Source organism: Euwallacea fornicatus, chromosome 7 (assembly GCF_040115645.1).
Source record: "Euwallacea fornicatus isolate EFF26 chromosome 7, ASM4011564v1, whole genome shotgun sequence".
NCBI lineage: Eukaryota > Metazoa > Arthropoda > Insecta > Coleoptera > Curculionidae > Euwallacea > Euwallacea fornicatus.
In genome coordinates, this window is record NC_089547.1 from 314,017 (window position 1) to 339,556 (window position 25,540).

A 25,540-nucleotide genomic window follows, 5' to 3' on the forward strand; every position below is an offset into this window, starting at 1 on the left:
AACTTTCCATTCTGAAGTTAACAAACAGAACTGAAAGTTTAAAGCAAAATTCCAACCAAACGAGCCAAGTCTATCAGATAAACCTCACATTTTTTATATTTAGAACTCAGCGCTGCATCAGGTCTAGCTCTCAGCTCAAACTGCAACTTTTCTTGTGGAGCGTAATGTGTGCAAATTAATTTCAATTTGTGCAGCCCCTGTGTGAATTGCAATTCGCGTACTTCATTTTTATATTCAAATTTATCAACTTTAATTTGGAAAAATGTTTCGTATAAGGGTTTGTTCGGTATAGCACAATGTTAGTTGGACTTCACTTGGTTTTCGTTCCCTTAAATTCTGACCTTAAGCGTCCGTCCCTCGGCCGGTCAACAACATCAACATACACTTTGCGTCCCTTCTACAATCTAATAGAATGGTTTTAATTATTAGGCTAAAAAACAAATTCAGAAGAGTGAGTGAAGAGTTTTAGCAAAGTAAACATGGAACTTCAGCGTGTGTGGAAAGACTGAATTATACGACGGAAAAAAATGAAAAGAAACAGTGACAAGTTCTCGACAATGAACGTCAAGAGTTCGTTAACTGGACGAGCCTTGTTAGTGACTGACCGAAACCGAGCCTCAAGAAGGACCCTGGCAGAAAAGCCCAAATTCCTAGAAAAGAGAAGTGCAAGTTTGCAAAGCTGGACGTTTCACAATAGAAGGTAAATTATATACTATATTGAGCTTAAATGTAGCCGTCCCTCGGATTGTAAAGGCAATTATTTTATTTTTAGACCATTATTTAGAGAACCTTCAGTGGCTTAGTTATCAAATGGAACGTTTTTAAACCTTTTCTCTCAGACTATTCCAATTCGTGACTGCTTATTGTAATTAGGCATTCATTTTAAGTCCCGCACCTCATTTCTCATTTCTATCTGATAGCAATATACAATTAGTTTACCGCTTTTTGTTATGTCTAAATCTACGTACATGAAACAGTATACAATTTGCCTTTTATTTCAATCGATAAAAGAACACACAAACTAAGAATAAAATTCAAGGAAAAACAAATCAACCTACATATCTTACGACATTTTTTCAATAAAATGAAAATCGCTCATTTTTGAAAATACTTGCAAAATAAGACGGCAAGCAAATAAGGCTTGGATTGTGCCATTGATAATAAGAGAAAACTGAGGCACATGATGGCCCTTGGTGTTGCCAAATTTAAGAGGATTCAGACATATTTGGATACTTCTCCACATTGTTCTTTCTTCCTCTGATACACGATTTGCATCATTTTATGTTTTCTTTTATTAACGAATTTCTCCTCGCTTTGAAACCTCGCAAAAAACTAAACTACTCGAGTTCGTTTGGATACTGCAATCAGCTGTGATCAGCAATAATCCATTTTGTATATATTTTTTGGAAGCAACTTTTATTATCCTCTTTTTAATCAGAAGAAAGGTATAACATAACTCTATGAAAGCGGGCAAAAGAAACAAATAAAGTTTTTTATACAAATCCTAGGAAAAATGCAAAGCATTTGTTACCTTTATGCATATTTCCTTTTTTTCGTTTTTATTTGAAAATACTGGAATTATGTGGACATAAAATAAAATAGATTATTTTCAGATTTCATTTCAAATACTTTAAGATTTCATTTCAGACAAAAATATACATTGGCTCGTTCTGTGCTCATTTTGTTTCATACCATTTTTTTATTTCATCGGGATTGGAAAAAATGTAATCTGGATTTAATCTGGATGGAATAGTAGACGTTGTTTCGAACAAATTTTCCGTGGGAGATTTGCTTCGTAATTTATTGTCTTTCTTTACACCTCGAGTGTTAAAAGCTCGCGGTGCTCATGCAGCACCGTCGCATTTTTACAGTGCCGTAATGGAATATATTTGGCAAGAATACGATATAATAAAACCAAGCCTTGCATGCGAAGTAGTGCCTTGTGACGTGTGTGTAATATGTATATTATTTCTGAAAGTATAAATGAGCAATAATAAGGAAGCGAAGCACAAATAGAAATATTTTGATAAAAGTACTTTCCAAAAATGAATATCCCGTGGAATCCTTTCATACGTGAATCCCTTCTGTGCTCAAAACACAAAAATAAAAAATTTGCTTCCGGTCACCGCTGATGGTCTTGAACTTGCTGGTTCTAGTAATAAGAATGGTCTCTTTTGAACTTCAAGTAGCTATATTCAAGTTCTGTATATATAATAACTTATAGCGTAATAGCTTAACGGGGTGATAAGTTCCACCCTAAGTGGGGACATTTTATTTCTATCAACGCACACAGGAACAAAATGACTTATTTTGTATCGTGCTTACATATAATCATAATGAGATCCACAATTTCGTTAGCTTTCCGTGCTCGTCATCTGTCTCTCGCCCGTCCCTCAAGCGTTGCGTCAAGTTCGTCTTAAAGTCAAGAAAACTTCAACAAGTACCCTATCAAAGCGTGCTGTCCAGAATAAGCCTAGACAAGACGCAAAATAAGTCGTTTTTTTCCTTTGGGTGGAGGACACTACATATTTTATGCCAAAAGAAGAGGGGAGAGAGAGAAAGTATCCTCCTGGGAAATGTTTAGGATCTGACGACGTGGAAGCATAAGTAAAAAAATGAAGCACAGAAATACTGGAATATATAAGGTGTGGCTTCCATGATTTGGAATTAAAAAATATGGCGCTCTAAATGTTTTTAAATCGCGCGATGACTTTTGCAGGTATTTGAAAAAATGGGAAATTTGGAATAAAGTTTCAATTTTGTTCTCATCTTATTTGGCGAAGTAATTCAAAAATACAATAATCTTATGTAATCGATCAGTACCACCCAATAATTACGAGCCACAACTGTGATCTCTAACAAAAGCAAACGGACTAACTATTTCCTCAGCAAAGTATGTGCACAAAATTCACTGAGATCACTCACATTTGTATCACATTTCTCAATTCTTGAGTTATTTTAAAATTAAAAATACGATACTCGCATTAATACTGTTTCTGCATTGTTTTACCTCTGATATTGTTAGTTTATGTAGTTGCAAAACAATGAGACGTATATGAAATTAGCCTCAAGCGCCTTCATAAATTTCATTAAATTCGGGAAAGCATATTGCGCTGGAAATTGTCTTTATGAATCTCACAACATTCCGATCAGCCTCGTGCATAATTGAAACTGTTATACTTCAAGCGCTTCATGAAATTGGGGTCAAAGTATTACAGGAACGGTGCATTAGGCGGCCTTGTTTATTCATAGTAATGTTCATACCGTCATTAAACTGTAATAAAGCTTCCCCTTAGCTGATTATAAAGTTTTATTAAAAAGCACGTAGTACCCCACTTCCCAAGTTCGCTTTCTCGCTCAAAGTGCTTCTGAAAATGCAACATGTTGAAACAAACTTGGCAGTCTTCGTAAAAATCCTAATTCAGTCCTTACCTCAGACTTTCATGCTCTCAACCACACAAAAAGAAATTCAGTTTTACCACGTTTCCGACAAGAAAATATGAGGTATCTTATTGTTCCTTGTTATGTTTCATTTCCGACTAGATGGGGCAATAATAGGAGCTTTTGTCTCATGTGTTCCACGTACCTCGCATATGTGACAGAAAAGTCTGCCCCGACATGTAAGATGTAACTTAGGAGGGGGGTCTACAGAAACTGGGTCAAGGAAAATTATTTTTAGAATGGAAAATGCGAGGATTCCATTCGAAACTTCTGAACTTAAAAAATGAAAAATAAAGCATAATTAGAAAACTCCCAACCTCGACCGATGTGATATATTTAGTTAAGGTTCCTTCAGGGTATACAATGACTTAATGATTATGTTAATTCAATTTGTTCTGAATACAATACATTTCGTCGATCAGATTATCGCCAAAAGAAGCTATCCAAGTTCTATTTTCTTTCCTTCATTTAGGTAATTAACTCAATTAAAAAACTGTTAACCCTAGTCAATGTCATATATAATATTTTAACATCTCCTGCCTACGATAATATTTGCTTCAATTGCTTTATTAATCTTATGAGCTGTGACATAACATCATTAATTAATAATTATGGAATTGCTACTAATTGGCTTCTCCTTTAACACAATGAACACGTGTATCCTGCAGCTACGCTTAATCACAACCTAAGGCATTGATGGGAAATTGGTTTTCCTTACATGTTTGTGATTGATATCAACATCCTATCTTTGGATTATATTATAATTCTCTTACCTGAAGAACCGCACATCTATAAATTGTATCATTCGCCTTTGGCGAAGGCAAAGATTTTATTAGAAGTTTGCTTAAATTGTAATTTTAGTGGAATTGAAACCGTGCACGTTCGGGACGAACAAATGATGAGCAGAAGGGGCTTTCCCAACAAGTGTCGTAAATTTCAATATGTCAGGAATTCAGTAAAACGGGGCGTCTGCCGAATTTGCGATTTTTAAAAGTTCATTTTGTTCGGAATGAAAGAATCATATTTATGAGTACAAAAAGTTTTGTTTCGCTTAATGAAGATTCACTGTTTTCTCACTTTAAAATTTAGAATAGATACGGGTCGAACATAGTGAATGATAAACCTACCTATACAGTGAGTTCAAGGTAAGGGCGTCGGGCATGGGGAACTCGTAAACACTGTTGAATAGACTTGATTAAATTGAACAAAACTTGTACAACTAAAAGAGAAACCCCACGGTGTAAACCAACCTAGAAAATTAATTTTGGTTTTTGAGATATTTTGAATGAAAACATCTTTTCCTTATGAAAAGAAATATTACCCAAAGACAGTAGTCGCTAAAACAAATGTTAACACATACGTGTGCTGGAAGAGTTCAAACAAAGGATAGACGCCAATAACTTAACTACATCTTACATGTTTCCAAAATAGCTAAAATATTAATTTTGATAACATTAGGTAACAATTAGAATAACAATGTTGCGCTTTCCAGTTTATTGTTACAAATATAACCAAACAACCAGAAATAACAAACAAACAGCTAGGCAGTGGCGTACGGCAAAAAAAATTAGAATAGTAAAAAAGTGGCTTACACCGCACATAACAATACTCTGTAGATTTTTCTGATGACTTGAAAACATATTCGTGTAGATTTTAAAGCTATTCATATACTAATCCCTGATAGCCACGCAACGAAACACAATCAATTTTATCTAACCAATTTACAATTTTTAAAATTAACCAATTAAACATTCGAACATAAATTCAACATTCGTTTTTGTTAGTTTGGACAAATTGAAATTAATTAGTCAGCAGTATTGAGACGAACATGTAGCTCCATCTCAAAAGTTCATGTTTTAGTTATGAACTGTCTTGTTTATTGATTTGTATCATCATAACGGCGTTACCGTCATCTGTGTGGAAGCTTTCAAACTAGGTAAAGAAAATCAATTCAATTTAACGCAAGGCGCAGATACAGAGAGAACAGAGGAGGAAGCGAGTGAGAAAAATGGAACGATTGTTTTAACAATATGCACGATTTTCGTGATGGTTTTAGAAATCGTAACATAAATACCAAATCAATAATTATTAGTTTGCTTCTGGCTCTAACAGATGGCGCTTGAAACTATCGATGAAAAGCAAGCATTTTAACATTTATCTGTAATATTTTACTACATTATATTAGAGGCAATAGTCAGTCTTCTTTTATTCAAACCTGTGCCGATGGTATCTTTGGATAAATGGATGATTTTTGAAAAATTGTCATTTTAAGACCCCCCTCATAAATCGGTTGTCTCCTCATGTTTTAGAACAACGTAAACGGAGTCTCAGATTTTCTCATATGAAATCTGATAGTATACAGTGGATCACAAAAATATTCGGACAGCAAATCTAATTAATTATACTTACCGTTTTAAATGGATGTTTGAAAGATTTAGACAAAAAATATTCAATAATGAATTTCTAAGATATTTTTCCTAACACAAAATGACCTTAATTTTCAAATAAAGCCATCGAAATCGAAAGAAAATTATTAAATTAGAAAATTATCGCATATTTTTAATATCACAAAAATATTCGGACGCTGTTTACCTGGTTGCAAGGCAATAGTTTCTTTACTGTTATCTAATACATTTTTATATCATGAATCACTTTCGTACACATCCATATAGTATGCTATCGAAGTGCAATTTATTATCATCTGAAAAATGGGTCGTATCGCAAATAAGAACATTAGTTTCGAAATTAGACAGTTAGTGATTTTCAATTATGAAAAAGGTTATTCATACCAAAAAATAGGTGCTATGGTAAATCTAGATCAAAGCTCGGTAGGAGACATAATATCGAAGTATAAAAATGAAGATCGAATTATGCCATTGAAGCAATCAGGCCGTCCACGAATTCTTAACGAACAAGATTACCGACTTATTATGCGCAAAGTGAGAGAAAATCCTAAAATGAGTGCCCTTAAGTTGCAAATGGAAACGGAAAAATTTCATGAAAAAAAAGTGTCAACGGAGACCATTCGAAGATGTATTCGTGATCATGGTTTTCATGGTCGTGTAGCCAGGAAAAAGCCCTGGTTAAGTAAGAAAAATCAAAAAGTTAGATTTGAATTTGCCATTGAACACATTTCTAAGGATGAGAACTTCTGGAATAACGTTATTTTTTGCGATGAATCTAAATTTAATATTTTCGGATCGGATGGTAGGCAAATGGCCTGGAGAAAAGCAAATACTGAGCTAAATAACAACAATTTATGTCCCACGATTGAACACGGAGGAGGTTCTGTAATGGTTTGGGTGTGTATATTATCGCAAGGTGTGGGCGAATTAGGTTTTATTGAGGGAATGGATAAGATATATTACCTTAACTTATTAAAGCAAAATCTTTAAAAAAAAAGTGCTGAAAAAATGGAATTACTGGATCGGTTTAAATTTTATCAAGACAATGATCCTAAGCACAGTGCTCGAATAGTGAAACAATGGTTGTTGTATAATTGTCCAAATGTGATAAAAACACCACCGCAATCTCCGGATCTCAACCCTATTAAGAATGTGTGGCATCAATTAGACGTTCAAATTCGACAACATCAGATTACAAATAAAGAAACATTAAAAAGAGTATTAACTGAAGAATGGCTTAAAATTGATACACAATTTATAAAAAAATCTATTTCTTCTATGCCATGCCGATTGCAAAAGGTTCGGAACCAAAATGGAGGTCATACGAAATATTAATTTTTAGAATAATTGCAACAATTACCGTTTTTTGTCATGTTTAAATCGGTGTCCGAATATTTTTGTGATTTGATAAAAATGTTATTTAAACAGATTTGTTATTATTTATCTTGTTGTATATGTTTTTTTTGTTTATGAATTTATTAAATATTAGTATGTAAGATTGAATCTATTTATTGGCAATTAAATTTTTCTTTCCCGTTCAGTACACAGTCTATTAAATCCTATAATAAACGAATTCTAGTAGGTGTCCGAATATTTTTGTGATCCACTGTACATATATCTTTTTATTCTGCAATAATCGGTTAGGTCGCAACTAAATTTACGATTTTTTTTAAAGAACACCCTATTTATTATTTGATATTTTAGGTCGTCTCGTGTGTGTGTGTGTTTTTTTTTTTTCTTTTTTGCAAATTTAAAACACATGCGAGTTCCGAAAATGCGAAATTTCCTAATCACCCTGTCTAAAGATAAGCAAATCTGACATGGAAAGATTGTTTTCCACAACTCCGGAAAAAAAGCAACTTTCATCATACTTTACTTTAAGCGAAAACGTGATTTTCATCTCTAGAGAGAGAATATCCCTTCTCGCTAACTTTGGTCTCTAGAGATGACAGTTTGACAGTGACGTTGAATGCAGCACATCATTCCTGAGAGTATTGTGGGAAGCATACAAGTAGCCTATTTTAAAAATTCAAACTCGCTGACACTGATTGAACCACGACGTGAATCAGAATTAATAATGACAAAATTAAATATTTTATTATCTATCTCTGTGTATTAGAGATATGTTGAGTAGAACACCAATAAAGCGATGCTATAATTGTTTAGTAATGAAATTGAATAACCCAGTTTTGTTAATTTTGTATATCATTGGCTGCGTGCATTAAGCATAATCGGGGAAAAATATGATGTTCTAGTTACCGCAAATAATTTTCTGTAATTCAAGAACCCAACTTTGTGGCGTTTGAAACTGTTCTCTTAGTGACAGAAAATGCTATTTTCATCATTCATACAGCAATATAATATTTCCATATCGCAGTCTCATGCCAGCGTTTTTGAACTGTTTTCGAGTTAAAACAGTATCGAAATGAAACTCCTTTTGATACTACATTTTGAGTTTTGCTCCTGTACGTTAGCAAAACATACTACACAGGGTCTCTCATTTTTTGATGGAATTATTAAGAAACCTCGTTTAAGTATAAAGATGGTTTGGTTATGATTCGCGCAATACTATACTATTATTCCGGGAAATAAACCATAGTGTAAACAATTTTTTCCTAAGTCTTTTTGTTTCTGTGATACAAATAGAAATTTAGATTGTTTCATTTTGGAACCCTTTCTATCACTTTTTTATTTAAAAGAACTCTGCATCTTTGAAAATGGATTTTTATAGATTTTTTTAAAGTAGAATTCAGTAGTAATATACAATTTCTTTACTATTTATTTAACGATTTTCAAGATATAGCCCACAAATAGGTTTTTTTTATGAAACACCCTGTATTTGTTTAATCTGTTTTATTTCCTTTTTGAAGCAGTTCCAGTTGTATCTGACACTACTGATAAATATTTAGAAAGACATGTAAAATACATAAAAAATTATAATTTACTAATAATGCACCTATCGAAATAGACTGCATACAAACGGAAATTATAATAAGAAATTCAATTTTATGGCAATTGTTCACAACATCCACCATTTGCTTCTAAACAGTCTAGAGATCTTTTCTATTCTTCTTAAAGCGTTTACTGTTAAAATAACTTTAGACTGACGATGGCTTTGTCATATTTTGACAAGACACACTAAAAAATAATGTCTATTTCAATATTAAATTTTTAATTTTGCGTTTATTTCTCAATACTTTTCAATAGTGTCATATATTGCTGAAAAGCATTTCTAAAGGAAAACACGACAAATTGAACAAATACACATTTTATTTAAAAAAAGACAAATTTCGTCTATATCTCAAAAATGGTTAGATGAATAAGAAATCTTATACTGCCAATGAATTCTGCGTAACAAAATCTATGAGAATTTGTTTTCAAAATTACAAAATTCTTTTAAATAAAAAAAGTTACAGAAGGGGTCCCAAAATATAACAATTTTAATTTCACTTTGTGTCTAAAACAAAGAGACGTATGAAAGTATTGTTTGAGCCATGATTTATTTCTCGAAAAATAGCTTAATATTCTGTAAACAATTTTTAATTATCTTTATTTCCAAGCTAGATTTCTTAATAATCCCACCAAAAATGGGACACCCTACGCATTGTGTATAGTGCCGAACAAGACTATATTTTCAACTTTCGTTTTATGAATTCAACAATCCTAAATAATCATTCATTGTACTTTTCTGCAGCGAACTCAGAATATCAAAAATATCTGGAACTAAAACAAAAGTATATCCAAATCAAAATCGTATTGTTTAAATTATGTGCCACGTGCTGTATACAGAGTATTCCAGAAGCAATATTTAATTGCTTCAGTAAATTTGCTAATATATAGGATGTTGTATTAAAAGTGAACTAGGCGGAAAGATAAAATGAGATATGAAAAAAACCCCACGGAAAATTTGTGTCTGCCGGAAACAGTTGTCTCGGAAACCAGACTTTGGAATAATACATAAAAATTCATTTTTAATGCTCAACAACTGAAAAGCTTTTCCTGAAACTTTGGTGCAGCATCAATGTTCATAGTTTTCCTTGTTAGTATTTTTCTATTTTCAATTAATAATTTCATTTACCAATAAAAATAAAATTTATTAACAAAAAACTTCATTAACGCGAAAAAAAAACGCGATATATTAGAATTTTATTACTTCGGAAGCATATCTGTAATACTATTCAGGAAGAGAATAAACAGCTCAAAATTATTTTCTATTGTTTCTCAGAAATTTAATCACCAAAAGAACATAGCAAATTTAGTTAGCACAATCTTACAAGTTCGGTACGAAATTGCTGAAAAGACACATGTGAATGGACTACCACCTAATGTCATTGAGACGCATATTAAACTGAAGACGGACGGATAATGAAGCAAACAGGGATGACAAAAATTGACAAATAATTCTCCCTTGGGGTAGTTTATTAAACAGTGTTTTCCAAAAGTAATTTGTGCAGGTATCAGGGACTCAAGGTGAGTTGGGGTTAGTTGAAGGTTAATGCAACAACCGTTCGTGATAATGTAATAGCACTTTTCATGAAAACTTCAAGAATAAAATGTTTTCCATGCTCTCCACCGATTAAGTGCACCTCGTATTACAGCTAATAGGACTGAGATGACCGTGAATACGGGATTAACACTCTAATTTGCGTATTTGAATAGTTGACTTAGTCCAATAGGACTGTTGCGTGACTTTTATTTACCGGAAGAATTTTAATATTATTTTCTTTGCGTAAAGAATTAAGCACGTTTTACAATCTCATAAAACTTAATTTGTTACCTTCACTACTGACCTGGATTCGAGCCACTGTACTTCTCACCTTCAATTCAGAAATTCCAGCTCGACCAACATTTTTAACGCTTCCCAGAGATCGCTGATACGTCATACTGCCTTTCAGTCGTATAAATGCGGAATTGTTTTCAACCTTCTTCAAGTTCCAGAAGAATATTCGACAAAAACGCTTGAATAATCCGATGTTTAAAGACAATACACAAATCAGCATTTATTAATGAAACATGACGGTTTCGGTATGGAAACGTGACACATCGTTTAAAAAAAAATTATACTTAGTTTTGACACATTTGCTAATATACAGGATGTTTTAATAAACGTGAGAAAAATAAAAATGAGATCAGGGAAACCCCCGCGCGAAAATTTGTGCCGAGCTGTGCTATTGATTTTGAATGCCAGATTTCGAAATAAGGCATTAGAATTAATTTCTAGTTTGCATTAATTGCAACTAAAAAGCTTTTTCCGAGAATTTAGTGCAGCATCAATGTTCATAGTTTTTTAGGTTAATGTTTTTCTGTTAGTATTCCATACATTTGCCAATGAATAATTCTGAGTACCTTTAGATGCTCCATTGTCCCATTACAAAACCTCTATTAGGGTAAAATGAAAAATTGTCAGTGTTTGCTTGAATTTTCGAAAAGGGATAGAAAACGATAATTGACAAATTTATCTAAACCTTGATAAGGTAACATTTCGATTAGGAAATTCCTCTCTGCAGTTAACCTCGACCTACTTTTATCGTCAAATAAGTACGTATTTTCATTAACATAAATACCAGAACTATCTATGCCAAATGCCTGTATTTGCTTTCCATCGCGTATTAATTAAAATAAATACAGGGACATGCAATTATTGAACACCAACCTCCGCTTAACGAAATTATTTTCATATACAGCGTGTTTCAAAACATGTGTCCTCAAATTAAAGATGTCATTCCTGGATCCATCGCAAGCAAAACAGTTCCTATTAACATGGTTCCGCAAACGTGCCGTTTTCGAGATATAGGGTGTAAAAAATTAAGAAAATATTTTTTCAGTTTTTTGCCGATATCTCAAGAACCATTTGAAGTACATAACTGAGCTTTTATACACATATTATCATTAATATTAGCTCTTTTTGAACCGCCAATGTTTTCTACACAAAAAAAGAACTGTTGATCAAAAGTTCTAAAGCAAACCGTATTCCTGAGTGACATTTATGATGAAAAACATGAAAAAAGTAGCAACATCATCAAACACAATTTATTATCGAAAATAGGCAAATAAAAAATGAAAATTACGACAATTATTGAAAATGACCTCTTCGTGCGGCAATGTCAGGTTTCAAGGTTTTTGTGTTCTTTTTACGGTTTCAAAGATAATTTCAAAGTGCAAATTGTCGTAGTAGCGTAAAAATTGAAGGCAAAAAACCTCACATAAACCTTAAAATTTCCGCCACTGGCGTGTGAAAAAAAATTGAATTAGAACTCAAAAGTAGCTTATATTAACGATAATATGTGTACAACAACTTAGTCCTGTACCTCGGTTCCTGTGATATCGTCAAATAACTGGGAAAAAAAATTACACCCTGTATTTCGAAAAAGGTACGAACTTATGTTAATAGTAACTTTTTTTTTATAAGGAGCCAAGGGACTAATCCCTTTATTTACGGACAGTGGTTTTGAAACACTATTTCAGTAAGACCTATATTGAACTACTTATTTCATATAAAACTGTCAGTTATGGTAACATCACTTCCAGAAGAGGAAGTAATTCAAACACATTTTTATCTACTTTATCGGTAGGTAATTGAATTGCCAACTCACATACTCTGCATTATTTGTAGGTATCAATTTCATCTCCAACGCAATTTCCCAATCGGGAAAATCCTGTCTAAAATTAACCTGCGAGAACGCCAATGTAAGACCATTTATTGCAAAACATCTTGCTACGTTCTCGAATCAAATCCTCCATTCCCAAAAGGGATAATAATAATGAAAGATATCGATGACGAATGTCTGTTTAGAACATCCGTTTTAAAATATTCTCACAACCAAAATTATTTGGAACAGTTTGGGGTAATGAAAATGGAGAAATTGACACAAATACTGCAGCAAGGTTTGCGCATACGTATTTCCCCAAAATGGAAACACTTCCAGTACATGAAAACGCGCGAAACCTCGGAAAAGTTTAGTTCAAATCGCTCTTCTTCGAAGAATGGACCTAACGGTCGTGAAAAATTCTTAGTTTTTACGTGACCTTTGACGCCACCAAATCGTGAATCGTGAATATGATGTAGGACATTTGAGTTTTTGTACAGTGATTAGCAATTATTTGTAAGTCAAACAAAGAGTTTTTAAGGAGTCGATACTGTCCTGTGGAACTTTTCTTACTAATTTTCTAGCTCATTCATATTGTTAAATTACCAGATAAATAACAGCCTTTCTCAGCTTAGCAAAGGCAACAGCATGCATTATTTCACAAATATTTCCACATTAATTTTCTCATATTTTCCAGTTTTCACAGGAATATTTCTATTATATTCCGGGCACAATACATCGCGAATAAGCTATGGCTAGTGTTGTTGTATTATTAAAATATTTCCTAATAATATTAGGGACCAATTCAATTTCCATGTAGGTATTTGTGTGACGTATTTAATTTTCACGGGCTCGTTTTGTGCGTCTTTCAGCCGTGTTAATATTATTAAATATTAACGTGTCGATTTGATGGTGAAATTATAATTGTTGTCCATAGACCAAATTGTCCCGCCTATAATTAAAAATTGTATGTTAAAACTAGTTTGGCAGTGCCCGATCCAGTGTTTATTGATGTCGCGTTTTTATCCCTTTGGCGGTCTTCCAACTGGACAGCTGTTAAAAACTTTGTTTTTGCATGTGCATGCCAGTAAATATTTCAAGGCGTTGGCATACTTTATCGATGTTTTATTTTTTGCAATTTTTTATAGCTCCATTTTTACGCACCTACAAATAATGTTCCTTTTTCTGATATTATTTGTCTGCTGCGTTACATTTTCCATCAAATCCTTAATAAATACCTATCTGATATACATATGCTTGGTTTCACCTCATAAAAAATGTCTGTGTCCCAATCAACAGGACTATATTTTCCCAAACAGGCATGTGTGGCCATAATCTATTTCATTTAATGCAATAATAAACAATGTTTCAAACGTTTTATCTTACAATAGACGCTTTTAAATTGAATACGATAGAGTTCCTAAAGAAAATGTTGCTTGTTTCACGTGTTGAACTTGAAATATCATTGAAAGTCAACCTCTCATTTGCCCATCCGCGGCTGCGCAATCAAGGAAACCAGTAGTCAACGCGGAATAACGTCACAATATTGTACACTATAATGGGCAGGTTGGCATGGCAACATGTTTAACTAAATGGCCAGCACGATTAAAGACTTTATATCCCTCAGACCCTCATTATCTCCTCTGATATTATATAATCCCTATTTAACTTCCATCAATAAGCGGAATATTGCTTCACCATTAAGTGATCGTGGACAAAGGGACGTTAAATGACGCTTTCTCTGTACTTAAGTGATGAAGAGCCCATTGAACGACGGACGGGAATCTGACGTTTATCTGTTCAAAAAGATCTAAATTGGTGGAGTTATTTCAAGCAAAAAAGAACAAATCCTGATCAGAGAGTCATCAAGAAATTTTTCTATAATTGCCATTCATACCTAGAAACATCGCCAACTTCTCTAGACTTGAATGAAGTGTCTTTCTGGATTTATACAGGGTGTCCGTAAATAACGTTGAAACATTTTGGGAGGTGATTCTAGACATTAAAGTAATAAATAAAGTTGTTATAAACATACCCGAAAAATTGCTTTTTGAAGCGGCCAAGATCCCTTAAAAGGGAAACTCTGAGGATGGTTTTTTCAAGATATTTTCGGAACTCTTCGTTTCGAAAATATGTTTTTGAAAGTACGTTTTAAAACTGTGAAATTCGATATACTTTAGGAGCGACTATGTAATCGTGCATCGGTTTATAAACACCCATTTTTCTAGAAAACGGCTATCCTAATTAGATGAAATAAGAAAGCCTCTTTTATTTAATGGTATTTGTGATTCAGTGGTAATTAAAAAACGACGCAAACAAAAACGTTAGAGTAACATTTACGTGGAAAACCTGCTGCGTGTGATTTCCCTGACTAAAATCTGGAATTATTAACCCAAAAAGTTTTCCATCCAATTTATTACATTTATTACATCAATTTTACCGTAAACCTTTTCAAAAATATAGGGAAGGAACTCTTCAGAATCCCCTTTATGAAGTAATTTTTGGGTTTGTTATATTTTTATAACTTTATAAAAAAAAATTTATTATTTTATTCTTTAGAATCACCTCTGAAAATATTTCAAGATTACTTTCGAGTACCCTGTATGTGATGATTATGCAAAGAATTCAAAACCAAACCTGAAAACCGTCAATTTTTGAAGAAATGTAGAACAAAAAACACAAATTATGATGAATGAAATTAACAATCAACTTCTCTAGACTTGTAGAGATGCTTACGCATGTGTTATCTGTGGAACTGAAAATTACTGAATTTTTACAGACAGATTTAACTTTTTCTTAGCAGGTAACAAATATATTTTAGTTTGGGCTTAAATATTAAATTATTAGCAAATTAATATAAAATCGGACGTAAAACGTTATATATGCCGCGTACGTAATGAGGTTTTATTCGACTCATTCAATTACGGAGTTGCTCACGAGCTCGTGCGGTTATAATGCAGGTCTAATTCAGGCTAGATATAGGGCCTTAAATGGCCAAGTGATGGATCTACGTGCAGTGTATATAAGAACTGTTGTATGTTATGTGTAACGCAGTTATTAGTTTACTTAATTGAAAAATCTCGTTCCCTATGCTGATATTTATATTTTCTATTTATTAATTTATTGAGGAAAAACGCAACTTTAGAACTTTATACGTGACGCATTCATATATTCGTACTTAGTGTAACCCATTAATTACACAAGAAAATTCCTCTACACAGGGTGCGTTATCTAAGCCACCTCGCGTGGGTTAAATTGCCACTGGCTTATTTAGACGCTGTTTTGTATTTCTTAAGAATATAAATGTATGTCTCAATTCATTCTTTTTTCCATGAAAACACATTTATTTTTAAATTTCATGGAAGGATGTGTTATTTATCCCTAATTAGAATGTTCATGGCTTCTGATAGTTATAAATGGTCAACTAAAGGATTCTTCAATAAATTGACATGAAGGTAAAAAAACTCTCTAATCAAAAACTGCATTCGACTTTTGAGTTAATTGTATCTGAACATTAAAAAAAAAATTAAAATTTGTTTGAAAGGTATCTTCAATAGACGATTGTTTTATTAGTGCATTTAAGCAGTTTTGCACGTTTTTTTTTCGAAATCTGAATACCGTTTGTACTGCGATTCTGGGTTTGCTTGATTGACAAAAACACTAAACGCCGTCAGTTGGGCCTTTCTGAAGCTCTTGGTCGGCCAAACTGACTCGTGGTTTGTCGCATGCATACATATACATATATAATGATTTTGTCATTCACTCTATGAAATGGTGCTACGTTTCCATTACTATAGGCGTGTCATGGTCGACTATTTAATCAATAATGGCCAGAGGTCACAAAACAATGTTTGGTACATGCATGGACGGGTGATGTTTGATAGAATTTATTAATAATAAAATTAATCTAAATTATGGGGCCAGAGACACATTCATGTTGTATGAGGTTGTAATACAATTTCCGTATTTTGATAATAAATTAATGACTGAGCTCAATTCGATATTAAATAATTAAACATATAATTTTCAACGAGAAACATAAAATAGATTTTTAATTCATAGGAATCTTATGGCTTGAGATGTATTCGATCGATTGAGATCTATGATGATACAAATGTATCGAAAATATCGATTATTTTCAACATTTTGGTCTGATGTGCCCTCTGAGCAGTATATTCTCCCTCTCTTATTGTGTGAATACAGTTGATCTATGACAACCTGCCTATGACTAAGCAGCGAAAATTAGAAATTGGTTACAGCATTTCAAATGTATTAAATCGTGGTGTGTGTATATCGTAATGGAAGATCAGTAATAACTATTTTGCAGAATAATAAAAAAAAAAATAACGTTAAAAGGTATTGAACATTGTTTTGCCAGTTCGTTAAGTCTGTTTTCCGGCCTTGACCCGCAAAACGTTACTTTCAGGCAGAAAAATTGGACAGCAAACGCGTACTTTCTGGCTGATCGTAAAAAATATCATTAGCAGCCCCTATTTTCTTGGGCTTTTTCAACTTGATTTTAGTTTACTACAGTAATAAGTGATTTCTCCCTGTGCTATATTATATTCTTATACGAAGACAGTCCCAAAAGTATCCCATCTAAAACTTAAAGAACAAAAAATTGAAAAATATTACATTATTTCTCAACATAGTATCATTTGAGATTGATACACTTTCCCTAGAGATGTTCTATGGTTCCTTTACCCTATTTATAATAAGAATCTCCGAATGTTTTAAAATAGGCATCTACCTCAGAGTCTATCTCTTCATTATTGGCAAATCTTACTTCACCGAACCATTTTTTAGGCTTGGAAATAGAAAATAATGTGAGGGAGCTAAATCTGGGAAATAAGGTGGGTGAGGAAAAAGTTCTAAATCAAGTTGATTGATTATGGCCATCGCGATGACAAAAGTGTAGACTGGTGCGTTATCTTGATGAAACAAGATTTTTTTTTTAGCTAAATGTAGTCGCTTTTTTCTAATTTCTTCTCTTAAACGCTGCAATAAATTTTTGTAACATTTTCCGTTTGTTCTTTTTCCTTCAGGGAAATAGTCAATCTAAATTATCCCACCTGCATGTCAAGAAACTGACATCATCACCTCTCTTCCAGATGGAACGACTTTCGCCCTCTTTAGAGCCAATTCTCCTTTTTGAGTCCATTGTTTTGACTGCTCTTTCGTCTCAGGTGTGAAATGATGGATCCATGTTTCGTCCATTGCAATGGCTCGACGCAAAAACTCGATTTTATTGCTGTGAAACTTTGCCAACCATTAATTTGTGAATAATCCCGGCACCGATCTTGCGCACAGTTTTCTCATATGCAATTGTTCGGTCACAATACTATGTTCAGTACTTTTTCAAATGCCTATCATGTCTAATAACTCGCGCAATTATCCGACGATCTTCCAGCGCAGTTTTGTGGATTTTTACCATGACTTCTGGAGTGGTCAGATCTGGAGTGTCATCGGGTCGACCACTTCGGAATTCGTCTTATCAGCGCATACGACCGCATTTAAACTCAACCATCCAACATTTTGGAGTTGTCTACGGAGGATCAGATTCCTCCGGAGTAGAATCTAACTCCGCTTTGATGTTGAATGGACTAACACCTTTCAAATGCCAGAATTAAATAATGATTTCGATGACCAATTTTGTCCGTATTCACAACATCTCTACCACCAGAAACGACTCCAAAGCAAACACAAATCAACATAGTACCCACAAAGCTTTAGACGTAAACTTTTCAAGTCCAGGTCTTTGCAATATACGAAAATTTTTAACAAAAAAATCGCCATCTAATGTCAGATCGAGCACTTTTGGAACTATTCTCGTTTCTCTCCTTGTTGTCGAATTCGCAGCCGTGGTCCCCTTATCCGTTCTGTATTTCAACTGAAAAGCTTCATTACACATAACAACATTACAAAGCGAACACGTTACTTATATAACAAGCAATTTAATACAGCATCCAATTGGCCTTTTAAATTCAGAGTAAATAAATTCGAATAGACTGAAATTGCTTTTCTGCCGTATAATCAACAAATTCTGCACTGTCAAGTGGAAATTTTAGGGTCAGAAAAATTGGGCCGATTACGATTTTTACTAGTTTGTCGTTGCAGATCACGACAGTACTTAAATTGAAATTAAAACGGATGTTGCAGATGCGGTTGCAAATGGCGCAATAAACGTACGACGAGGGTTTTAGAATCTCCGTTGAGAGTAATTGGCCGTAAATGGTTATATACAGTTATTGGCACTTTCCCGACTAGATATTACCTTTGAAATGGGCTCCATCTCTTTAGTTTTTTTTATCTATTTAAGCAAACAGGATTTTAGCCCTGCTAGCTCTTTCTTCGGAATTTTCACTCTAAATACGAACGGTAATTTGAACTGAAGTGATTAGGTATCATGAATCAAGAATAACGGTTCTAGAACCACTTTGTTGTAAACGATCGCTTGAAATTTCGTGACATAGTCATGTACGCTGAGGTTGTTAAGTCCAAAGTGTCGTTTATTCTTTGGAGTAGTTCTTAGTTTCTTGATCCTGTCTTAAATTGCACTTTATCACGTCTTCCCAACTATTTTCTATGGGACTAAGCTGAGGGGTTTTGAAGCCCATGATAAATTCACTCGTTTATAGGAACATTACCCCATTTCAAAATAAAATCATCGTATGAAGAGAGTGCCAAAGTTCATTGCGATACCGCTTATCCGTAAGTTTTCCTCCTGTCGTTCAAAAACCCTCGTAAATACCGAAATCAAACCTCGAACCTCTGAGCCCAGTGGTTCATACGGGACACGTGTATTCTTCCACTGCCACGTGAACGAAATGATTTCTGAGTACAAAGGGCGACTACCCCCGCAAATTAATCTGGTTTATCTATTCACGAGCAAATTCTACCCTTCTTCGCTTATTTTCACAGTATAAAATATTTCGTTGACAACAAATCGATTCCTGATACCTGAATTCCTCAGTTTACTCTTGGTCTGGTCGTAGAGTGTAGGTTATTGGTTTGCTCTTTGGCTGTTCTGGCTGCATGGAATACATGATCTATGAGATAATTTGATGTTCCATCTTCATCGATTCTAGTGGAGATCTTTCTTCGCTAGAAAAACCGCATTCTCGTTACTTCCGATTTTTGCTAAGGCATACCACATAGTGACACCCTCGCACACGAACATGTTTTCGTGCTTTTTGCTCTAGGGTCACGAAGGGCGTACTAATAATTTTTTTAATAAAATTTACGTCAGTGACCACCAGAAATGTGCCATCAAGAAATTACACATTGAAAAGTTATCTCGTATCAAGATGTTTTTTAATAGTTAATAAGCAGACTCCACCGTACAGGGTTAGTGCCCTGAAGTTTCTTGGAACTTTGTAAATGGATGAAGATGGATAGTCTGAACCGTTTAGATCGTTTTGTAATATTTAATAGTCCGTCCATCGGATGTTTGGTTCATCTATTCCGTTGCAGTTTCAGTCTTAAAAAACCGCCTAAATGCTTATCTACCTAATTACTTTTAGTAGTGCTCGAGTTCTAAACATCTAGTTTGAACAATTGGCTGGTCAACCATGACGCTACCGGGCAATAAAATTATGCTTAAATTATCTTTTATTGTAATCGGTGATATTTAGTCAAACCACAACAAACACTTCCAATGCAATAATCAACATTTTGGCCATGAAAAATGTCTACCTTGTCAAATAGCCCGCTTTGCAGATACGAGTAGCGGGGAATTATTTATTGCCCAGTTCAACAACCTCACTCGAAAATAAGGCCAGATATTCATTAACCCATACAATTTGCTAAAGCGGAACATTTTAGAAAGTTAATTTGGAACCCTCATCCATTTTATAATCAGTTGGAAAATCCGGGCTTTTATCGTAGATCGGGTTAGCAACTCCGAATTCTCCGAAAATTTAAGTTGACTTACACCAAGCTAAATAAAAATCAACGGGAACGATCGCACCTTGATCAGTTCTAATCGGTAAACTTTTTCTATACAAATTACCGTGGTAATTCTCTATTGATTTAACGATCGCTAAATCGCGAGCGAGTGCCAAAATAATTTTTTAATGCTACAAATATGAATGAATCTCACAATTGTTGATTTTCACACGTAAAGTTACTCCTAGATGATTCTGGGTGCGATCAACTGATTCAAGGTAGTTCGTAGGTGGCGCCACCTAATTTTGTTTAATTTATATCTCTCACGGTTTATGAGATATCTTCAATCGAGTTTCTTCGCAGACGTTTTCTGCCCAGAATAATCTTCATCGATTTGGAAAAATTATGTTCAAAAAAGTACCTTACATTTATAAGGTAATGAGCGCAAGCGCTTGAGGAACATTTTCCTAAACTAAATCGTTTCTTAAGAAGATCAAGTAGCGTGTTGCATTCAGTTTTGTCGGAATTTCAGCTGGTTCTACACCACACGCTAATTGAACATTCATGTTAAGAGATGTTCTCTCGTTAAATATAGAGTTTCTGTGTTTTAAGAATTGCTCTATCGCTAATTAAATATATTTCTGCCTATAAATTTTGTTTCGTCGGAGAAAAACATGTTTAAAAAAAAAAGTTCGTGATGGTAATTTTGAAACAACAAATTTCGAATAGTCGTAAAATGGAAATGGAACAGCTTCTCTTTCGAAAGAGTCAGTAATAGTAATTTATAATTTACTAACTTCCATCGTTTCACTGATACGCCTGATGCTAGTTTCTGGGCCCTCGAATATTCAAACCAAGATATATATTTGTTTTTACTTAAAAATGAGCGTTTTTGATTTTTCATTACCGTTTTGACAGAAATGAACTAGGGCCACCCAATTAGAACTGGTACTTTTAGAGTAAAGATTCAGGTACCTTTTAGCAACGCAGCAACTTCTAAAATGTGTTTATGCATAAACGCAAATAATATTTCTCATCTTATATTAGTGAATTCATTACGTCGAACCAGTCGTGAAAGTATTAATAAATATATGAAATATAATAATAATAATAATAAAAAAAGTTATTAATGATAAAAAAAAACTTTAAAAAAAGACCTGTTTATTACCTATTGGATAAGAATAGGTACTTTATAAATAAGGAAAGCTCGACTTAACTCCGCTGGATTTCTTCCTGTGGGGTTATCTCATACGGATTGTTTATCAAACCCGTCGAATTAATTTCGAAGACATGGAAAACACATTCGAGAGGCTTGTCGTACAGTCACGTCCCATATGTTATGAAAAGCTCGTACTAGGGAACTACTTCGACGAATTGAAGCATTTTTACAATCTTTAGTAGGACAATTTGAACACTTTCTTTAAATATCGCTTTCCTAACGTAATAATAAATATTTATTTTCTAGCCGAGTCTTATTTTTTTCAGTCTGAAAATAATTTTTTTAAATACGCAACTGAAATGCACTTCACCATTTCTTCATTTCAACTATAGCATATGCCATTTTAAATGTGTTTAGATTTCAACTAGGATATCAATCAGGCAAAAAAACACAGGGTGTACCATTTAAAAAATTGAAAATTTCTTTCGTCACAGCCCTATGCACCATCCTGTATATTTTAACAGCATTACAACTTGTAACACCAACAAAACCCTACATGTTTCTATTAAAACCTTTTTTGAAATCCCCCGATGATCGCAAGATATTTGCTGTAAATTCTATCGTGGGACACCCTGTATACAAGGTGTCTCTGAGCACAGTGCCATACATTCAACCACGTATTCTAAGTCTCAAGATATGACAAAAACATCATACAAACATATATTATTTAATAAAACAGCATCCACCGACTTGTTTAATCTCAATTTTCTCGAAAACTGTTGGAAATTCCGACTTTCAACCCAAGCACTTTTTTATGTAAATATCTTCAAATCAGATATTTTGCCTAGAAAATTGTCAATAAAATGAAGTACGAAACAGTTCATGTATATTAAGTACCACCCCCCTGTATTATTTGCTTTTAGAAAAAGCGGGCAATTTCTTTATAGAGACTCAGAAAGAGCACACGAAATGATAATGAAACTCAGAATTTGAGTTGTTTATCTGAAAATGTTGTGAAAATTTTAATAAAAATCCATCTTCAAGAACTAACATTTCATACTCTACATATCGAATACCAAGCGCCTTTAAACATATGTTTATACCAAGTTTTCGTCACATTTTGGGACCTAGAATACGTGATTGGATTTATGGCACTATGTTCATAGGCACCTTGCGTAACTAGTCTACTTCCGGCCACTTACGTATAAAGTTTAGCTAGATCGCTATATTTTTTCCTTCCACCACTCAACACTCATTTGTATCATTGTTTCTGTGACGCCCTGTATAATAAAAGATTCTGTCGAGAGCTTCCCCAAAACTTTTTTTTTGTTTTTTTTATTTCTGCGTTTTACCTACCGCAACCGCACGGGAATCGTAACAGTATGAGTAAATATAGCAATTCAAATGGGGCATAAGGTCTACGTTAAAGTTTTATATGACGAACCCGATTGAATGTGATTTCACCTGAACCGCTGTTCGAGTGGTCGATGCAAAAATTTGCGATTAACTTTTAATGCAAATCTTCATTCAAACAACTGTTACGGTCAATTAAAAAGCACGCCCAGCACAGCATAATCTCATTTTTGATACATGGGTTGCAGCAATAGAAAGCACCATCCCGCGATCCGAGATATTAAAATTGCTGCCTGCAAGACTGCAAAGTGCAAGTGACATTTCATTAAAATTTTATTTCTCCTTAGAGATGTTGCGCTTGGAAGTTGGAACTAACGTTGTTAAAATGCGAAAAATTTCGCTTTAACTTGACAACCGGTGCTCGTTTGCATGCTAATTCCACGCAAAACTGTTGTAATTTGACTTCTAGTTGAACACATTGTCGTAGAATCTCGCGATGAATTGAAATTAATGAATTTAAAAAGCTTTACGTTTTAGACAAGCTTGAAACTGAGACTCAAAACTCGATCGGGATGTTGCCGTCACATACGTATCTCGAGGCGACGCATCCTGGAAGAGATTCGACTTCCGCATTATGAACACAAATTAAAGCAATAATCTCTAATTGACCAAAATTACGTTATCAGAGACTGTGACGCGCTGCAATGGAGATGACACGTAATTGCCATTCACTAGTTTGGCATTGTACTCCTAAATAAAGGGATTATTTGATAAAATGCAGGTGAATAGCTATGTTAACTGGTCTTAGCACCAAACATTGCCTTATTTAGCTTAATGACCGGGAAATTCCGAAAACCGGGACGAACATTAATTCTGGAGTTCTAAACTGGGTCGAAGACACGAAGCTTAGAAAAAAAAAGGGAGAGAAAATGCATACTTTACGTCATTCAACATACCTAATAATGGAGTATTCTAATCCTAATATACTAGTACGGCTAGCATAGCTAGGCCGGCGCTGGGCGTCCCAGTAAACTATGAAATTCCTTAACGTGAAACACTTTCCCCTTCGGTACGTCATACACTGTAAAACACAAAGCTGTTACAGAACCCACTCAAACAGCTAGTGGTATGCTTCATACGCACACTTCAATGACGTTTAGATCGATTGCCAATGGTGCATCTAGAATCAAGAGAAATTCTATCGATGTGAAAAATTCCTACATTTATCTTATCATTCTACAAAAACCTTTTTTTTTAAGTACTGTATTATCGGGAGCTTGGCAGCTTCCAAGTTTTTCCTCTTGTCGACAAAAGGAAAAACGGGAGATTTTCTAGTTGATCATGCAACAATAACAAATAAATGACGGATAGTCATCTGTCGAAGCTACCGGAGTAAGGTGGCTGCACCCTCTAATGCTGAACTCTAGGAGCAGAACTGCTATTACATGTTAAAAGAGGCTGACATGGTAATCTTTGTGACAAAACTAATGTAATTAGAAAAAAACTGTATTTAATAAATGCATTGGTAATGCCCACGTATCATTCAAATTCACTGGTAATTCGCTTTAAAAAAAAAATCTTTCCTATACTTCGTCCGGTTGCCGGCCTCAGTTCGAAAAAGCCCATTTCACTCCTAATAACATAATCTACTATTACCTTAAAACCTACAGTGACAGATCAATGAACCGCCTAGAAATATAAATGGAACATTTTATCTTATCTGGTAATATCTGTTATTCTCCTGAAGAGATCGTTTCTATCAGGTCGTGTCGTAAATTGCGTTTGCCGGTCAATGCGTTTAGGGATGAATTTCAAGCATTAAATAACTAATAAATGTGCAAATAATAAACGACTTGCCGTGTGTCTACTTAGATGAAAATTTCCTCAGGACAGCCTTAACGGGAAACTAGAACAGCTCCTTCATATTAATAACTCTTTTAAACTTGTACTTTAACTTCATGGAGTTCGCCTTGGTGAGACTCAAATGAGTAATAACTTAACACAAGGGTAAGAACGGAATGCTCTGTTTCGATATGCGGCTAGTGCAACGATTACGAGGTGAAAGAACTAATGAAGAGTCCACATCACGTGATAGGTCTAAAAGTGTGTGCGTGACCAGTTTCAGGAACAAGCCTCCAAGGGATGTTGGTGCTTTCAAGTTGTTCCATAGGCGAGCCAGCAGTGCATTGTAAGTCTTTTAATAGTGCTCTATTCATAAGTTGTAATCCGAGACCTTCAAGTTTTATCGGGTTAGTTCAGGTTTGTCCAGTGCGGCGGCCGAGGGCGAGAAACTACAAGTGGTGCACTAGTACGTATACTGGTATGCTACACTAATACTAAGTACACTAGTGCGGAAAAGTACAACTTTCCGCACGGGGAATAGTATCGGATCTTATATTGTTTTATACGTATGACCCGGTTTGCGGGTGTCTAAGATACACAATATGCTCGTAGAAGTTTATCCTGTTAAAATGTGTCTTTAAATTTTGACTTTAACTAATTCTGGCGTTCTGACGGGCCGGGACACCGCTATCAGTATCACCCTACCCCTCCCATTTTAGGAGCTACAGGAGTCATTTTTCAAAAGCACCTTCCGCTTCCATTTTTACCTAGTTTAACCGAATCGATAGCAGAACCACACCAATGATAAAAAAAATGGCGAATTACAGTATACACGAAATAAATATAAATAAAAAAAAGACAAAAAT

General features: G+C 34.3%; 2 protein-coding genes across 8 annotated transcripts in view; one reads left to right on the forward strand and one right to left on the reverse strand.

The window, feature by feature from the left end:
- Positions 1-25,540, reverse strand: part of LOC136340127 (putative gustatory receptor 28b) — a 287,924-nt gene that overhangs the window by 224,655 nt on the left and 37,729 nt on the right. The window lies entirely within an intron of this gene.
- The window catches only part of LOC136340113 (GTPase-activating Rap/Ran-GAP domain-like protein 3), a 94,037-nt gene that overhangs the window by 35,951 nt on the left and 32,546 nt on the right, over positions 1-25,540 (forward strand). For 2 of the 6 annotated variants that reach the window (XM_066283895.1, XM_066283890.1), the window contains one exon: positions 430-700. The exons of 1 other annotated variant lie outside the window; for it this stretch is intronic. In XM_066283895.1, the coding sequence (XP_066139992.1) occupies positions 528-700 (173 nt within the window). In that variant the 5' untranslated portion in view covers positions 430-527. Of the gene's footprint in view, positions 1-429; positions 701-12,797; positions 12,950-24,704; positions 25,021-25,540 lie in introns of those variants that run through there. 3 more of the 6 variants (XM_066283891.1, XM_066283892.1, XM_066283893.1) reach the window with 3 other exon arrangements.